We start from the raw sequence: 18529 nt of genomic DNA, 5'->3' as shown, positions 1-18529 counted from the left end.
TTCAGTGGCGTCGCGTGACAGACAGGTGAAGGGGGGGAGGGCCAAAAAAGCTTTTCACCGATCGCGGTGGGCTGATTGCGGAATTGGAATAGAAAACTTTGGAATAGTTTTACGTTGTAGCGCCCTTGTACCATAAGTCTAGAAGCTGAATGAACTTTTGTGGGCTTCAAATGCAGGATTATGGTTTTTTCACTTGCTCCTTTGCTGGTTGCCAGGCTTCAAGGGGCAACGCTTTACGCTTCTTACTATACAGCATTCATTTTTGTGACACCACATTTTAGGGCGAGATTGTCTTTCTTTCTGCTATCTCATGTTTCATATTTCAGGTGTTCATGTTTTCTTTCACGTACGACGCTCACCAAGGAATCTGTGCCGTTGCTCTGGGCCACGTAATACGGCCGATGGTCCTTGGTAGCGACTGTCACGCGATATTTGAAGACGCAAGAGCTTCGCCAATGCCTTTCGACCCCTTATTCTACTCTGTTACACTTACTCACTCAGGTGTGATAAACAGCCATTAATCAATTATACTAGCCATTACTCAATAGTCATTAGTCAAAAACCGCCATTACTGAAATAACAAGATAATCTGACAGCAGATAAGTGGATAATAATTTGATGATCTAATACACCTGCGCCTCACTGATATTGTCAGCGCCAAATATATAATACATTATCTCCCGTTTTTGATCAAATGCTGCTTGAAAACATACAACACATAGTTTTTTTTTTTTTTTTTGCAGCTAGCGTATGTGTCATAGCATATAAAACAACCACATTATACCATTTTTGACGTGTGTATTATAATCGGTCTTTGATTTTATTCGTGGCTCCTACGTTAAGTTAATAAAACTCTCTTGATTTTTACATCGTGCACATGAAAAGCTATCGGTTATGCTGTTTAATATTGTCGCATTAACGGCGAAACATGATTCTACGGTAAGCCTGACAAATAAAACAGAGAGCGAAACTGAACCAGCAAGCTTCTAATCAAGGCAGAAAATAAAAAAAAAAGTCACAGAGCGACTGTATCAGGAACAGTTTGTCCTACTAATCTGCTTTGACTTCACTCCACACATTTTCTAAGAAAACTTCATATATTTTCCGCGATCGATTACAGATGTGTAGAAGCACTCGGCAGGAATGGTAGGGCGGCGGTGATTCCTGCATCCGCGGCCATCTTGTAAAAACGAGAGTTGTAATCGGACAACAATGTGGCGGGAGTTCCGTACTCCTTCACTCTTCCATCTTCTAAAACGAGTATTCTGAAAAGAAAGGTTGGTCTTTTTGTAAGATTGCAGGCCGCCAAAATGGGTATACATCAAGGCACTGCTTTGAGAGGAGTGAAACTTCTTTCACATTCGTGTTTTATTTCGAAATACCTTTCCAGTTATCTTCCCCGCAATATAAAGGTACAAAAAAGATTATACCAAGTATTGCGATTCCGTAGGCCCACTCGCAGGTAAACAGGGTGTTTGTTGTTCTTATAACCATACATATGTTTTTATAAAGAATGTAATGAACCCACTGCAAGAGGCGGTTATGCAGACGAATACCTAGGCGAGGCGGACATACATAATAGCGTGAGCTTTAGAAGGCTAATTAACAAAAAATATTACTTTCATTTTTAATTAGTGCTTTCGGGGCAGTTGTCAAAATGGCAAATTAGGAGGCAGTGGAATTTTCATGCAGACACATGTTCTTTAAAATCCCGAAATTCGCATCTAATTCGAGATATTCATCATCGAATTCTTAAGCCCAATCGAGACAATATCGAGACTGAGCGTGCGCTGCTCCGCGCCAGACGCCAACGGCCGCTAGAGAAGTGCGGAGTGAAGTTCGAATGGTGGCATGCCGCGGCAAATCTGAACCCAACACACAGCCACACATGCTTGCCAGGCAAAGCGTCACGCATCAGTAGCTGCCGATACTAGTGCGAGACGTTCGGTTTCCGGCTTCATCGACCTCGTCGTCACGGGTCGTCATTGCGTGATATGAAAGCGGCGCCACCTTTCCTGCACCCTCGCGGCGCTCGGTTTGCGTGTTGTCTGGACTCAGCGCTGACACTCGACGAAAATATCTTGAATAAGCTGCTGCCTTGGATACATTTGGTACATTAGCGTGCTTTAAAATGTGACTGCATTGAAATTCGCCTATTATACAACCGCCTCCAAGGCACTATCAAACATGTTAATTACGAAACACCTTTATCACTCTTTAGAAGCTCATGATATTCGCGAAAAGTATGTCCGCCTCACCTAGGAACTCGTCTGCATAAACGTCACGTTTTTTGCGCCTATAGCGTTTCTTTTAAAAAATCTGTATTGTAAAAAAAACACCCTCTATAGTGCGTTATGCGCTGAAATCGTAAGAATCGCCAAGTATTGTAAGGCGAGACCACTTAGTGTAATTCACCAAAGTATGGAAAGCTTAGAGTTGGCTGTACAGATTTTTATGCTGGTAGTGGGTCCTAAAATGAAAATACTAAGCTTCATCCCGTTCCTAACGCGAGCACTTGTTTTTCGGGTAACTTCATATTTCGTAGCCTTATATTGCACAAATTAGCTATGATAATGTCACTTTGATACCCAAGAATGTTGTTGTCGGAGGCGCACGATTTTTTCTAGCCCATATACGCTACTGCTATAGCGAGAAGACGGGTGTTCTCGTCTGTATAGTGCGCTACGACAAAAAAAACATGCGGACTCAACTCCAGTTGACACCTACACAACGTGAGAAATGGTTCGTTTGGTACACGATATTTGTTATTAATCATATCAATGAGTACTATGGAGCGAGCGGTTGAAGAGCGCATATATATGTTGACAAGTGTACTTGCCTATCTTTATCAGGCGAGCACGTTTCACCGCCTAACAAATGTTATCGCACAGCGCAGGACGTGCCTGCATGTATCGGAAGTTTCTGAAATGTCATCGATGCTTCCATCCGCTGTCTGTGACCGAACCTTGCGTAATCTGATCGCATCTGTGCTCGACGCGAATAATGTAGAACTTTGTGGAAGGCACGCAGGTCCCAGCGATTACTGTGGAACATTCGACGACTGATGTATAAAAGCCGACGCACTTGACCCGCTGATCAGATTTTAGACGATTGCCGACTGTGTTCGCCGCTGTCGCAGTTCTTTGAGTGTAGCCTGTTTTTGAGGGCACAAGTTCGTCCAATGAAAAGCTAGTTTCGTCTTTCTCAGTTTGGCTGCTTTCTTCACAGTCACTACCACGTGACAATATGTAGGGTGTCCCAGCTAACTTTAGGCGGAGTTTAAAAATATTGGAATGCGGTAAAGCTGAACAAAACCAAGGTAATGTTGTATCCGGTCACTTAGAGATGCTTAAGCTATTTTTCACCCCGCCTAATAACATAATTAGTATTAATTATTCGTTAAATTTCTCAAATATTATAGTGATATGCAAAGGGTACCCGAAAAAATTGTAGCGCGACATGAAGAGCTACCGATACAGCTTTCTGTTGCGCAATACTTGCTTCTTGTTGCGCAATACTTGTTTTTGTAAGCGTGAAAGAAGAATACACGCAAAGTGCCTTGAGCGGAAATTTTGCGTGCGTTAGCGGGCTTCTTTTACGCTCGGAAAAAGAAATTATGTACCACGTATTGGGCACCAGAAAGCTGTATCGGGAGTTTCTCATGTGGCTCTAAAATTTTCTCATTGACGCTTTTTCTTTTATATATACTTGAGAAGTTGATTAAATAATTAATACTGTATATCTAATTACGCTGAATGAAAAAAATATATAAGAATATCTACAAGCGACGGCAAACAACATTACCTTTGTTTTGTCCAGGTATGTGGAATTCCCATATTTTTAAACTCTGGCTAAAGCAAGATGGGGCGCACTGTACACAGTTGCAGGAATAAAGCACACCCACGAGTGTAGAATAATTTATATATATACAGGTGATATATATGGCACTCAGACAACGGCCAGAGTCTTCGTCCTTCATCCGGTTCCTGCCACCTTCTTCGTTCTCTTCACACTAACAATAGGTAATTTATGGCAATTGGATTGGATTGGAGAAACTTTATTTATGCCTGCAGTTGGGCGCTCGCGCGCCCCGACGAGGGCCTACGTCATCCTCGAAGTTGCCGTTACTCGGCGCGGGTCTCCGCTCGCCGTTGCCGGCTTGCTGGGTCCGTGCCTTTCGAGCGCCTCGAGGACCTGCTGGACGGCCCAGAGCTGATCGTCTCGGTCGTAGCTCTTTGCGGCTGCCTCGAGCCCCGGTGGGAGTGTTCTTGATTTAGCGTCTTCTGGATATTTCATGCAGTCCCAGAAGATGTGCGTGTAGTCTGCGGTCTCCCTCCGGCAGACTCTGCACATATCTGTCGGATATGTCTCGGGGTACATGCGATTCATCAGTTTCGGGCTCGGTAGCGATCCGGTCTGGAGCTGTCTCAGCACTACCGCCTCCGCTCGACTCAATCTCGGGTGCGGGGGTGGAAGAGTCCTGCGAGCCAAGCGGTAGGCCTTCGCGATTTCATTGTAATCCGTCATGCGGTCCTTAGTTCCGAACCACGTCGGACAGTCTGTCGCCGGGGCGCGGTTGGTTAGCGCTCGCGCCGCGGCGTGTGCCGTCTCATTATGGTTCTCATTGCGTTCCGACGCGTCGCCCGCGTGCGCCGGGAACCACTTGAGTCGTACTTTTCGTTCGTCTAGTTTTACCGCTCGCAGTACGCGCTCAGCCTCCCTGCAGATTTGCCCTTTGGCGAAGTTTCGCACCGCCTGTCTTGAGTCACTCAGCACCGTGTGGCAGTCTGCGTCGGCGATGGCCAGGGCGATGGCCACCTCCTCCGCTTGTTCCGCTTCGGTGCTTCTCACGCTCGCTGCCGTCCTTGTGGCGCCGGTTGACGCCTCTATGTCGACCGCTGCGAAGGCGTTCCGTTTGTATTCGGCCGCGTCCACGTACCGCGCGTGTTCGTCGTTGGCATGCTGGTCGATGAGAGCCTTGGCCCTCGCCGCTCTTCTTCCCTTGTTGAACTCGGGATTCATGTTCTTCGGTATGGGGTCGATTCTGGTCTGGCGTCGGACCTCTTCGGGGACGGGGAGCTTCATCTCCACCTCGTTCGAGCGTCTTATTCCCAGATCGTCCAGTATCTTCCTCCCGGCTTTGGTCATGGACAGCCGCTCCAGTTGAGAGGTCCGTTGCGCTTCGGCTATTTCTTCGAGCGTATTGTGTAGCCCGAGTTGTAACAAGTGGGTCGTGCTTGTAGACTCGAACAGGCCCAGCGCCGTCTTGTACGCTCTTCTGATGAGCACGTTGATCTTGTTTCGTTCGTGTTGCAGCCATCTGTGGTAGGCTGCAACGTACGCGACGTGGCTGATGACGAAAGATTGGACGAGCCTAATTAGGCTCTCCTCTCTCATGCCAGCCTTTCGGGAAGTGACTCGCTTGAGGAGTCGAATCGCGTTGGCTGCTTTTGCCTTGAGACGGGTGATGGTTTCGCCGTTCCTTCCGTGCTTTTCGATGACCATGCCTAAGATCCTAATTTTGCCGACCTCGGGGATCACGTTGCCGGATTTGGTCACTATTCTGATTTTTTCGCTTTCGCGTTGTCTGGACTTATGGCAATTATGGCAATTTATGGCAAGCTTTAAAATGTTCACACGCGCCTTACGAGACTGAAACTTAGAGTATGTTTTACTGTGAGCTTAGGTAATTATTTAGCAATGATTCATTACCCACTCTTAAGTATCGATGTAATGTAGAATTTGTACAGCCCCCAATATTGGCAATTGTCCATATAGTTTCTTTCCGTTAGATAGCTACTGTGGTTTTAATTTCTCCGTGCTGCAAAGAATGTGCGCAAGGTTTAACAAAATACCACGTGACTAGGCAATAATCGTCGTCTACCTTGAGTGCCTTTCCTTTCTTTAGTGATGCGCGCTCGGTACACTTTGGTCACGAACGGCGCTTGCTTGCTCGCAGAGAGATTAGTACCCTCATAGTTGTTACAAAGGATCTACTCACGCTGCACGCATACAGAAGACGTGATAATAACAAGCTACAGAGTGAACCAAGTTGGTCCGATGGTTGGTTTGGAACTCGGCATTTAGCACAGCGGCCCGATACGCTGCCCAGGCGACCAAAAACTACCCAGGTAGTTTATGGTCAAATGGCTAGGGGTAAAACGGTTAGATACAAACAAACAATAATACATATATAGATAGCCCCCGGTTAGTGTGTGAAGTAAACAAAGAATGTTAACACAATAACCTGTCATTCGTTCACATCCGTGACTATTCCGGTTTCTGCGCTTTTGCGCCCAACAGCGTCATCTAGGCAAAACCTCCGAGACCACAACAGCGACCGTTGCCGAACCTCTTCCGAAAAATTGAAAATAAATTGGCTATTTCGATAACGTCTGAATAAGGTTTCGCAAATTTTGTTCAAGAAAGAAAATTTTGTGACTTAAGCGCTCTTTGTAGTTTTCCGGATGATGGAAACGCTGGTTGTAGGCAACTTCTTTTTTAAATCACAAGTGCAAAGCTTTGTACATTGACAAATCTTTTAGAATTTTCTACTGGCGCGGTTGATTCCTGTGACGCCATAGGTGAACAAATTTAAGAATCGTCGGCGCTTGATTGGCTGAATTAAAAGAGAAAAGTTCGTACTTTAGAATTTTTTTGACGTCCTTAATGTTTCAGTCACAATAACTTTTTTTGATCTTTCTTTTCAGTAGCTATAAGTTCCGCTAGAAATAAGGGTAGACAATCAAATTAACTATTTTTTTTTTCCAGAAGATTACTCCTGAAGTTGTGAAAAAGTCACTTTTTTTACGATGTTCTGGCTTAAAATAAGCATTAAGGCCCTCCCGTTGAAAATACTTCAGATAGCTCCCTGTTTGCCCAAATATTTTAACTTGTAATCTAGAATCTTCAATTTGAGTAAATTTTGTTTGAGGCGAGAAAATGTTTAGAGAGTCCGCAGCCAATCTCACGGGCAGGCGCCACGGAACTGTGAATTCAGTGCAATACACGTGCGGGCGGCAATCTAATTCTTGCCGTACGTATTCTATGCATAAAATATGGGGACATGCTTTTTATGTGCGGTAAATAACAATAAAGTATCCCTTTACACTGTTTGAATATTTACCCCCAGGCAACTACGTTTTACGATAATACATTTGGGTGATGAAAGTAAACATTGACTGCTTCAAGGTGGTCGCCAGGACCGGATAGCTATCAAACACGAGATATTAGAAAGTTTTTTTTATAGCGCTTGGAAACGAACCTATATCTGTAATGTACACAAAGAGACACTGTTGTCCTCACTGAGCAGACTCCAAACATTATTGGGTCTCTGTGATATACGTGCGCTTTGATAACGGTACGTTATTTGGCGAGATTAACCTTCGTAGTTTTAGTATGGCGTAAAAGAATTGCGTTAGCGTTAGTGGGCGACGCAGCGCTAACGCTAAGATACGCTGCACAGCGCGGAACAAACCAGTCTTTTAGAAAAGCGAGACGGAGGAAAACGCTGACGCTAACGGAAACATATAAGGCGCCATTTCGATGTAAGAACACAAAGTCCTGGCAAGCCTAATCCATACGATAATGGCGCGCTAATCCAATGCCTAATCAGCAAGTGCCTCCCTATGTCTAGCGAATGAGCGAAAGACAGGCTTTCGCGCCATCTCAACACGGCTACAGCAAACACGAGCAATCATGAGCAAACCCTTTCGTTAGCCTAGCGCACCGCTGATTCAGAACGCATCTCGAAAACACCCATTTGTCGCCAGAACGCCGCTGTGGAAGCATCATCCCACAAATACAATGCAAATACGAGCATTAGTGGGGAACAAATGAGCCAAACAGGGCAGGCCGGCGGCTCGATAGATCCGAAGCGGGCGGCTCGAAGTGACGCCATGCTGCCGTACGTAAGGCTCCTCTTTCGTGCGTTAGCGTTGAACCCTCAATCATAAATATAGCGTACGTTATAGCTCCAGCACCGTTTAAGCGCAACGCATGCGCAGTGTAGAGCACGCAACGCTAAAACTAACCCTTTGCGTTTGCATCTATATGCTATGCAAAATCTGTGTTAAACACGCCAAATAACATGCAGTCAACTACAAAATGAACAATAAATCTGAGAAAAATATGAATATCTATGCAGCCTCATAACGCGGTGAAACATTCGCATTTAAAGCCTCTACCAGTATATGTGAACAACATTGTGATGCCCTGTTTTACTTACTGTTACAGGTTGCCCGGAAATTGAACATTTTTTTTAAATCCTGTGGTCCGCAAACTTTTATGGTTTACTGTATGTTATTATGGCTGACGTAAACAGGGTTTTACTATGATAAAGCGAGTGAAGGTATGATAAAAGTGCTCTTAGTCTGCGTTTTTCAAGACAGGGCAATGAAAGCGATTCCTTGATGTCTGTAACGCTGTAATTGCGCCATTATTTTTTGTGCTATATGTTGCTGCTTTATTCAGTTTTTGTTCGAGTTTGTCGATCAAATACGTTTGATGCCGGTTCTAAATAATGTGTGCTTATTCTACATTTGAACGAACAATCGTATTATATGCAAATAACACAGTTCGCCAAGTATAAGTTCCGTTTCATGAAGCCAACTGTTTGAGATGACTTATGAAATTAATGTGGTCGTTTCAAGATACGCCAGAGGATAAACGAACTCCGAGATATTTAAATGTGGATACTTCTTGAACAGGCATTCCCTGAACTGTGCAGTAGTTCAGGTCCAAGTTATGTGCTCTCATGAACATCGCGGCCTTAGTTTTAGAAATGTCGCTTTCTATTTGCCACTGGCGGCACCAAAATGCGAGCTTATCGAGGTCTAACTGTAATGAGTTCTTGTCTTCGATGTTAGTCATTCGTGTGTAGATGATAAGGTCGTCTGCAAACTACCTGATAGTAGAAGATAAAGTATTACCTATGTCGTTAATATGCATGAAAAGCAGAATTGGATCCAGACTGAACCCTGAGATACGGTGTATTTTACATGCGAAAGTGAAGATTAGTGCCCGTTCAAATAACTGATTGGTTTCGGTCGGTTAAGGAATTAGCTATCAATTTTATTTTCCTACTTATTGCGTTAAGATTCGCTAGCCTCATTATCAGGTGGATGGGCGAAGCCTTGTGAAAACCTTTTGCAGAATTAATGAATATAGCAACCTTTAGTGCATCATGAACAGCTTCGAGGAGAGCAGCAACCAATTCAAACAGTTGAGTTTTACAGGAACAACCACGAATGCAACCATGTTGATTGCTGAAGAAGTCGTGTTCGGTTAGAAATTTCATGAGAGAGGGTGATGCTACGTGCTCTAATAATTTACATCATATACCTGTTCGTGAAATGGGCCTGCAGTTTGACCCTAATGAGGGATCACCAGATTTGGAAATAGGAATCACGCTTTCAAAAGATGAAACGCCACCAGTGACAGCACAGTAAGGAGGAACAAAGACAGGACAAGGCGCTTCCTGTCTTTCTTCACACCCGCAGTCCTCCAGGCGTCAGGCATGCATCCTGCATCAACGGACGGTTGGAAAAAAGCAACCAGGACACTTCTTATATCTGGTTCTGTTAGCTTTAGAAATTTTGCGAAGATGTCATCTGGTCAGAGAGCCGACTTAGCTGTAACCCGATCTACAGCAGTTTCTACACGCTCGCGATTGATTATGAGGTCATTCATTGAACTGTTGAAGCTGGGAAAAGTTCCGGTCTGGTGGCATTGCTTCCTCTGATGTGAAAACCGAACAAAAAAATTCGCAGTTCCACCCGAAAGGCGAGGCACCGATTGCGATAGCAGATAAGTAGATAGCTGTACGAAATAAGGATAGTAGTTTTGTCAGCCGTATGAAATTGTGAGCATTCGCTTACTAACTCAATTAACAGTGATAGAATGTGTAAGGGTGACTCAACGAGGACGTAGAAAGAAACAGAGATACAAAGACAGCGCTGTCTTTGCGCGTATGCTTTTTTCTACGTCCTTGTTCAGTCGCACTAACCGATTCTACCATAGATTCTAACCAACTAGCCCGTTAACGTGTATTAACTAAATTAACCAGCAAGGTGTCACACGCGCACAGGTAAACATGAACACCTCTCGCTCAATCACAGTTGAAACTGTCTGTGAAAAGGCTGGAGTTAGAGTCGCGGCTACCCCAGTTGCCTCGCGCACCACAGGAGAGGGCACGCACACTGGCTGCGTTCCTCGCTTGCGCAGGCGAGGTTGAACCGCGTTCGCCGGCTCATCCTCATACGCTTTCACTCATACGGAAACGGCAGAAATGCGCCTGGAGTGTCAATATTGGGGGCAAGCTCCACCACTGGAAAAGGTGGCGCCACCGTCGGCATGACGTGGCATGAGGGAGCACGTGGACACAGCGGTCGCGTCGGCTGTTTCAGAAGCGCCGAAGCGAGCGGAAAACGAAAGTTTAAAGTTCCACCTGTGCTGTGGTTCGGATTCAGGGCTCAGGCTTTCCCTGCTGGGGTGTCTGCTTTACAACATTTGAAAGCACTATAATAGGTAGTGGCTGCCTTTGGAGGCGTGCAGCCTGGTAGGCTACTGAAAGGTGCCGCAGTGCCGGACGTGCACAACGGAGCCCGGCGTCAGCCTTATTCACACGTAGCTGCAGGACAAGAAGCTGCGTGAAGCTTGGCTCGCGAAACTTAGAGCCGGCAGACAGCCATCGGCTTCAACTCGGGTATGCAGCAAGCACAGACGCGAGGAAGATTTCTGCTGCGGAACCGGGACTGCGATGATCGGTGAGTAGCAGAAAACGCGCTCTGAGACGCTCACCCGCGCCCGCTACCCGGCTAATGTCCTGACGGTTTGGTCTATGTACAGGCGCCGACAAAAGTCGTATACTCCACGCAGCGGGAGCCGTAGCAGCGGCGTCGCTCGGCATTTTGGCGAGCTGAAGCACGAAACATTGACAAGAGTCAAGCGACATGCCTGCAAATAAAGGACACCCATTGGCTGTCTCAATCCCAGATGCTGCCTATAGATGACGTTGCGATGCAGTTTGCCGCTGCTCCGGCTCCCGTTGCGTGGAGAATACCACTTTTGTCGGCGCCTGTACCTGTTGATGCTAGATACTGCCAAGTTCACTGGAATGGAGAGGGAGCGGTATGGAGCACATTAAAAAAAGGCATGGCATATGGTCATGTCCATGTCATGAATTAATGCACTGGATTAGGAAAAAGACGCAGCGGAATATCGAACACTTGGAAGACCAACAAACATACAGTGCGACGCAACTTGAGAAGTAATATTGAAACGTCCTAGAATTTATCAGAAAAAGAAAGATCAAATCGTCGCGACGCTAATCACAGTCAGCGTAGGAATCGAAGTCTCTATAAAAATTATTTTCGAACAGTTCTGATAGCGTCCACACAACAATGATTCTTTGTGTACTGTCAAATGGTCATATTCTGCGGCCTAAAGCTCACGGCATGGTGCGAAAACGCGCACGCAGAGAAAGCCAAACATTGTGCGCAAACACGCATGCAGGCGCGCAGTCGGTCGCTGCGAACCTGTGCAATCGCTGCATTGAGGATTCATTCTGTTATGCTCCATTTGGTTATGCATACACCTCACTATAAGAACATATTTCACATGGTTTTCATTCAGCGATTGCAGGCCTTTCACGAAAGAAGCCGGTTCGGGAGACTCCATCGCGGCGACCGCGCGCAATGGTGGTCACTGTACGTATTCGGAAAAGAGCGTCTGTAAACCATTCTATGCTTTCCGTTTGCCAAAGACTATTATTTCGACAGTAAGAAACTAGCGTAAGCTTGAACGGCCAAAAGCCTCTAGTAGAGCGAGCTCGCGGGTTGGCCATGCTCAATGGAGCCTTCGACTAGGGCACCGACCCTGTGATTGCAGACAGAAGAATCCATCAGAAGATGGAAGAGGCCGTCTGAAGCCGCGAAGATCTCTTTTCTAGAGGCCAATAAATGTTTTCCGATCCGATCCGATCCCTCGTTTTGATGGTACGTACAGAAATATCTAGGAGGGCGGCCGCGTGCTGCTTTTTATTGAGCGCCGTAGGCGAAACGTGTGAGCAGCGCGCCGCGTGATCCCTAATACTACGCAAGGGAGGCGCTTCCGACAGATGGCGACTCCGTAAGTCCTCGGCCCCAATGATTGCTATCGCGATAAAACAAGTCTTTATTTCGACCGCAAGATCAGAGTGCTGAAGAAGCTTACCGACTTTTGTTATCGACACAAGGGAGGATGATGATGGTTTCGGATTTATTACTTCCCAAAAAATTTTACATTTGTTTTTAACATTTGTGAGAAGTCGTCGATGTAAAGGTTTTCCTTGGCTGCTTCAATTTCTGCTTTGCACCATCTCGACTGTATGCGATAGCACTCCCAGTCGTCGGCAGAGGTTTAATGCTTTGTCTTTGAGTGCATTCTTTTTTCTTATTGATGCAGCGCCAAACATGTGTTAACACCACGTGTTTCATTTGAAGGTGTGATAGTAATTTTTCAAAAATATATTTCCTTTGCTTCAGTGCGCGTCCTTTGAAAGATCTGACAATTTTCGTTTGTATTACGATCGAAAACAGTTATTTAGCTCTGCGTAGAAAATTTAAAAAATTAAATTATGGGGTTTTACGTGCCAAAACCACTTTCTCATCATGAGGCACGCCGTAGTGGAGGACTCCGGAAATTTCGGCCACCTGGGGTTCTTTAACGTGCACCTAAACCTACGTACACGGATGTTTTCGCATTTCGCCCCCATCGAAATGCGGCCGCCGTGGCCGGGATTCAATCCCCCGACCTCGTGCTCAGTAGCCCAACAGCATAGCCACTGATCAACCACGGCGGGTGTAGAAAATGTTAGTAAGTCATTATTTAGTGCATGTATGTCCCGTCTCTTGCAATCGTGTATTATTTTCATTGCATTACACGGTTTTTCGCATTTTGTGCTACACTCACTGTGGATAACATTGTGGTCACTCATGCAGTCAAGGACACATACAAACATACTTTCTGGGTCTGTAGTCACTACAAAATCCAGAACTGAAACATCACGCGTGGGACATGATACCATTTGGCTCTAACCAGACAAAGAGAGAACATCGCGAAACTGCCCACATTTATGCCTTCTTGCGCCATCGATGGGTTCGCATGTCGGCCAGCCGATTCCAGGTGGTTCAAATCGCCTACAATATTATTTCCGATGACGGATACATGATTTGAATAATGCCTAAAGATTCGTGAAAACATACAACAAGATTAACGGAAAAACTGGGTGGTTGATAGCAAACCCCTATAATGCAAGTTACAGACGGCGATAAATTGAGTGCCAAACACAATATTTATATGCAATGTGTCAGCAAGATGTGCACTGAATTTCTTATTAAAAGAAATTATCATGCTAGTAAAACACTATATTTTTTCTCTCCTCATACAATACTTACTCATATTTAAATTTCTAGATTACAAGCTAAACGATGTATCTGCGTAATGAGCTATCTCACTTATTTTTATGGAAGGGCCGTCTATTTTAGTTCCCAGCATTGTCACGAAGTGGGTTTTGGCAAATTCGAAAGTAATTCTCTGGAAATGTGGTTGATTTCATAGCCGAAGATTATTTTTAACATAAATTGTAACACCTGTAAAAAAATTTAAAATTATTGGGGCTAGAAGGTCAACGATATTTGTAAAGAAATATTTTGAAAATGCATAATTTTTTGCTTTTATTACTGAGTAAATTAGGCGCCTAAAATTTATAAATGTGTTCACCTAGGACGTCACATGTAAGAATTACGCCGATGGAATATCAAATAAATAATATTTGTTATTGTAGTTAGTTTCACAGTTCATTAAATATTATTTAGCTCCAACCAACTTTTGCATCGTCGCGAAAACTTCAAAGAGCGCCTACGTCACCAATTATTTTTTTCCAAAGAAACGCTTTGGTGAAAGCTCACGGACGAAATCACCAAATAGCTGAATTTTTTCAAGTGAATCGGCGGCACTCTTTTTCGGGGGTTTGGGACGTTTTGCGTCGAATGACCCTACACGGTTTACTTTTTTTCTCTTACGCCGTTCGACAGCTATGGTATCTACAGTAAGGTGACAGCGGTGCATGTACAGTGTTTTGGTCTTCTTGGTCATCTAACACATTAAATATCAGTCGGATTTCGATCAATTTTAAAGCACACCTGGTCGACATCTCGTGTAGTACTGAGCTTTACATTGCAGAACCGCAAACTTGTCACTTAATCTATTGAATGATCAGAAGACAAGGAGGTGTAACTGTGGTCACTGCTATTGCACACGCATCTGCTCTCTTGTCGTCCTTATAATTATTTGGCTGAAACATGCGCTGCCTCGCATTCAATTGATCGAGTAACAAAGCGACGAAAAAAGCGCTATTCGGCAATTGAGTGTACGCTTTTGTTTAATAGAAAGGGGGGGGGGGGGGGGGGGGGCATAGTACGTGGTGGTGTTGATATATTTCTTCCCGTGAGCTTCATGCGACGTCTTTGCAATAGATGAGCAGGTTAAGGTAATCTTATAAATTATAACAATGGTGGTGCTACGTCAATGAGTGCTCGAGCAGCAAACATAAAAACCATATAACGTAAAGCTTGGTTGGGCGCCAACTTACCTGTCATAGTCTAGCACGGTGTGTATGCGATGAGCGATAGCCAGCACGGTGCACTTTATGAAGGCCTCCCTCAGCGTCCTCTGTATGAGCTTGTCCGTGTCGCCGTCCATCTGTGACGTGGCCTCGTCGAGCAGAATGATCCTGGATCCCCGCAGAAGCGCGCGTGCGAGGCACACGAGCTGCCGCTGGCCCACGCTGCGGCCGGGCAGTGAAAAGGTGAGCACACATTTTTACACGACTCTTGACGTCAATGTAGCCGAAGGTTCGGCCCGCGTGTGCGGCCTACTGCCTACGGCCTGTACAGACAAAGGCAAAAGAGCTTGTCCTGCAATTGCTTTCAGCAGAGTCATCCCCATTGAAACTCTCATTGAGAATGTCAAGCGGTAACTTTGTTTGAGCTATCCGGCATGCATATAAGCCCGACACCCCGCACAACACACTAACTTCTGAACAAGGTTTCGTTGCTACCGTGCCAATTTGGTTAAAGAATTAGTGACATAACTTCTTAATCTATAGTTTTTCTTTATCCCAATATCCCTATCAACAACAGTTAAAGTGGAGTATATAATACATGTGTGTAAAATGCATATATAATATCAGTAAGTATTAGCAGATCTATATAATTTCATGCTGAGTATGAATGAAGAACATCGGCAACTGACAGCGAACCATTTAAACGCAGCAAATATTACCAAGTGCAACATTTAATAGAGGCTGCAGCTATTACGGCGGTCACTCAAGTGTGCAGAAATCTACTTATGAACTGTTTGAAATATTGAGAAACATCGTCGCCGGCCGCCACACCAACCTGCCGCCTGCGTCGGACCAGTCGAAACATGGCACCTGATAACGACACCTAGAATATTTACAACATACCATTATAGGCCACTAACTAGCACACACAGAATATCTACCTGATTGGAAGATCTGAAAGTATGGTTAAGTACAAAGTGTATTTGTGCTAGCTAATTCATTTGTTCCTAAAAAGGTTTATGGCGAAGGAAATGAACCAGAATATAGAAGGGGCGAGTGCGAATCCACAAGTACTGTGTGTGTTTTCGTGTGTGGTGGCTTGCTTCTAGTTAAACTTATTGTAAGCTACCAAGAAGCTTTCTTCTCGATGACTCCTGATTCTCTCGCGATGATTGCAAGAATGTCACAAGACGTTTTGCTTTATCAGGATGCACGTGCTTGCAGTTTTCCACTGGTACGCGTGTCGGATGCACAGGTCGCACGTGAACGTGGTGTACGGGGGTAATAATGCGGTGAGTAAGAACATGCGAGGGCAATTTCTGGTTTTCTTTAAAAGTCATTTCGACAGCAGACGATATAACATGTGGAAACTGTGAAATACATATGAATTACACTGCTTGTTGCCGCCATGCTTACTACGAGTTGTTTAGGGAGTTCCTGTGATAGGTCATAAGTTCCAATACTGTGGAGGTTCAACACAACTCGCGCTCATAACCCAATAGTCTGCAGCATGAGGATCGTCAACGCACAGCCGAACGACATACATGTTGAAGGGGCTACCAGCTAAGACTGTAACGGACACTGTTTCTTTGATGCAAATGCTGGTTTGTTTGCTGCAAAATAAACAACCAGGATGGTTCGTCTTGTCATATGTTTGACAGCGAGAATTTCGACAAAGGACGGCGAAAGAGGCGACAAATAAATTACAAACGCTAACTTCCAAGTAATTTCAGTTTTCGCAGATTGAGTGCTGATTGATTGATCGATGAAAATTAGCATTAGACATGGGCGAATATCAATTCTTTCAAATACGAATCAAATTTCGCATAGACAAACATGAACGCGCATACAGCAAAACTATTTCATTCGGTATATTTAGGCATGCAGCCCGTGCTAACAAGTGAAGAAAAAATTCTACCTATCAGAAAGAAATTCTTAGACTAATGACTATATTACAATCTGTAATGCTAATAATCGCATGGATAGCGTTTCAACAAAATTAGAGACTTATTGCAAACAAGATCTTAAAGAAACAATGGTGCTGCATGACTAAGGAAGTAAATGATTGCGGAACAAAGATAAGAAACTGTGCAAATTAAAAGCTTATGAATGACTCGTATGTCCTAAGCACAAAATAGCTTTCAAAATGTAATGTCACTGGTTGCTCCTCAAGAGATAAAACTGCTACAGAGCTACGTTGCCAAAAACACGAAATGACAGACTACAAGCAAAATCACACGTTGTCATGCAGGTTTCCACCTCGAAAGCAAAACCAGAGCTTGTATTACCCATTTCACTTCAGCATTGCTTTAAAACGTTTGTCATTATCACGTTTCCGGTAATTGGCGATACTTCGTTTAGTAGACGGCGGACAGTAACCATACCTACACAGTCTGTTGTTGCAAAATGTTTCGTTATGTTTAAAGCATTTGAAAATACCGGAATCAAATATTCCACAATATTTGTATTCGGATAACAAAAAAAACTCTATTTATTATACTAAAGCAATAGTGAACTGCTCTCCGAACTAATTTTGACGACATGGCACTTTTTACCGGGCACCGAAATCTAAGCGCACAAGCGTTTTTTTTATTATGCCCTCACACACCAACGGCCGCAACGGCTGGCAAGAAAGCTGGCCACCTCGTGCTAAGTAGCATAACTACATCGCTATTGAGCCAGCGCGGCCTAATGAGTAAGGAGACAAACTTCCGGCTTGAGCTCCATGCCGCTTAGCATTAGATATTTGAGGTCTCGAACGCTTGGTGCACTGAATGCGAGCTTTCGAGTAAGCTTCGCGCTTGGCTCTACGAACGTAATTTAATGTGTCGCCTACCTTAAATTAGTGCCTCCATCTGCAGTCTCCATCTGCAAGCCAGCTGGGTGACGGACAACCATGGATGTCAGGTGGGCCTTGTGCAGCACCTCCCACAGTTGCTCGTCTGAGTGCGACCCCGTCGGGTCTAGGTTGACTCTCAGAGTGCCCCGCACCAAGCTCGGATCCTACAAGAGTTTCGCAGGCCAGTGGTTCTCCGAGGCTCAGTATACGTTCAACGATAGCTAGTGCAGTAACACAAATACGCTCCGATGCTCAAAACAGAGGCAGAGTCATCGCGCCATTAGCACAAAAGACATTCAAATGAATGTAAATGTGATGTTTTACACCGATTTTACATAACAGTGAATATTAACGTCCAGATGGACAGGGGAATACTAGCACGTTGAAGTTGTAAACCGAAGACTGCAGTTATGCGTTCCTCTCCCTATTGTGGCGATGACGGCGCTCATCGTTAATATTGCAGTTCCTTCAGAAAAACGAAAGACGGCCCTTAGTGCGTGGAGGTGCAAGTCGCAGTTCTGCGGAGACATGAACTGATGCCATGAAGCACAGAGTACATAAATTATTATGTTGTCACGCATGACACATAAAGGTGAAAACATTTGGTAAATGGCTCCAAACCCATTCTTTTCTCTCCTTTGTATTCTGTCCCATGTTCTTGTGTCAAGTCAAACAGACCATGTCACACAAGCTCGTTCAGGGCTGGTATAATCTGAGTATTCGAGTCAATGTTTTTGCGGGGACTTGGTTTGTTTGTTTGTTTTCTATGTATGTATCTATGTATGTATGTATGTATGTATGTATGTATGTATGTATGTATGTATGTATGTATGTATGTATGTATGTATGTATGTATGTATGTATGTATGTATGTATGTATGTATGTATGTATGTGATGAGGTAGTGGAGGACAAATAGACGGAAAGACAGGGAGGTCAGACAGTTCTCAGACCGGCTGGCTACCCTGCGCTGAGGGAAATGGGTTAAGGGGAATAAAACATAATGGAAAAGGGATGTTAAAAAAAAGGAAATAAGGAAGGAAAAGCAAAATAAAAGTGAAAAAGGAAAGATGAATGCGGCACTGC

The 18529-nt window shown here is 44.6% G+C and overlaps 1 protein-coding gene across 1 annotated transcript in view; it reads right to left on the bottom strand.

Moving 5' to 3' along the window:
* Positions 1–237: 237 nt before the first annotated feature.
* Positions 238–18529, bottom strand: part of LOC126524365 (ATP-binding cassette sub-family C member 3-like) — a 91940-nt gene continuing 73648 nt past the window's right edge. The window contains exons 4-6 of the mRNA XM_050172695.3: positions 17442–17608; positions 14633–14827; positions 238–1265 (exon numbers count right to left, since the gene is read on the bottom strand). Of these exons, the coding sequence (XP_050028652.3) occupies positions 1115–1265; positions 14633–14827; positions 17442–17608 (513 nt within the window). The 3' untranslated portion in view covers positions 238–1114. The remainder of the gene's footprint in view (positions 1266–14632; positions 14828–17441; positions 17609–18529) is intronic.

Source organism: Dermacentor andersoni, chromosome 3 (genome assembly GCF_023375885.2).
Source record: "Dermacentor andersoni chromosome 3, qqDerAnde1_hic_scaffold, whole genome shotgun sequence".
Taxonomy (NCBI): domain Eukaryota; kingdom Metazoa; phylum Arthropoda; class Arachnida; order Ixodida; family Ixodidae; genus Dermacentor; species Dermacentor andersoni.
Note: the sequence above shows the minus strand (reverse complement) of the source record. Positions and strands in the feature narration are given on the sequence as shown.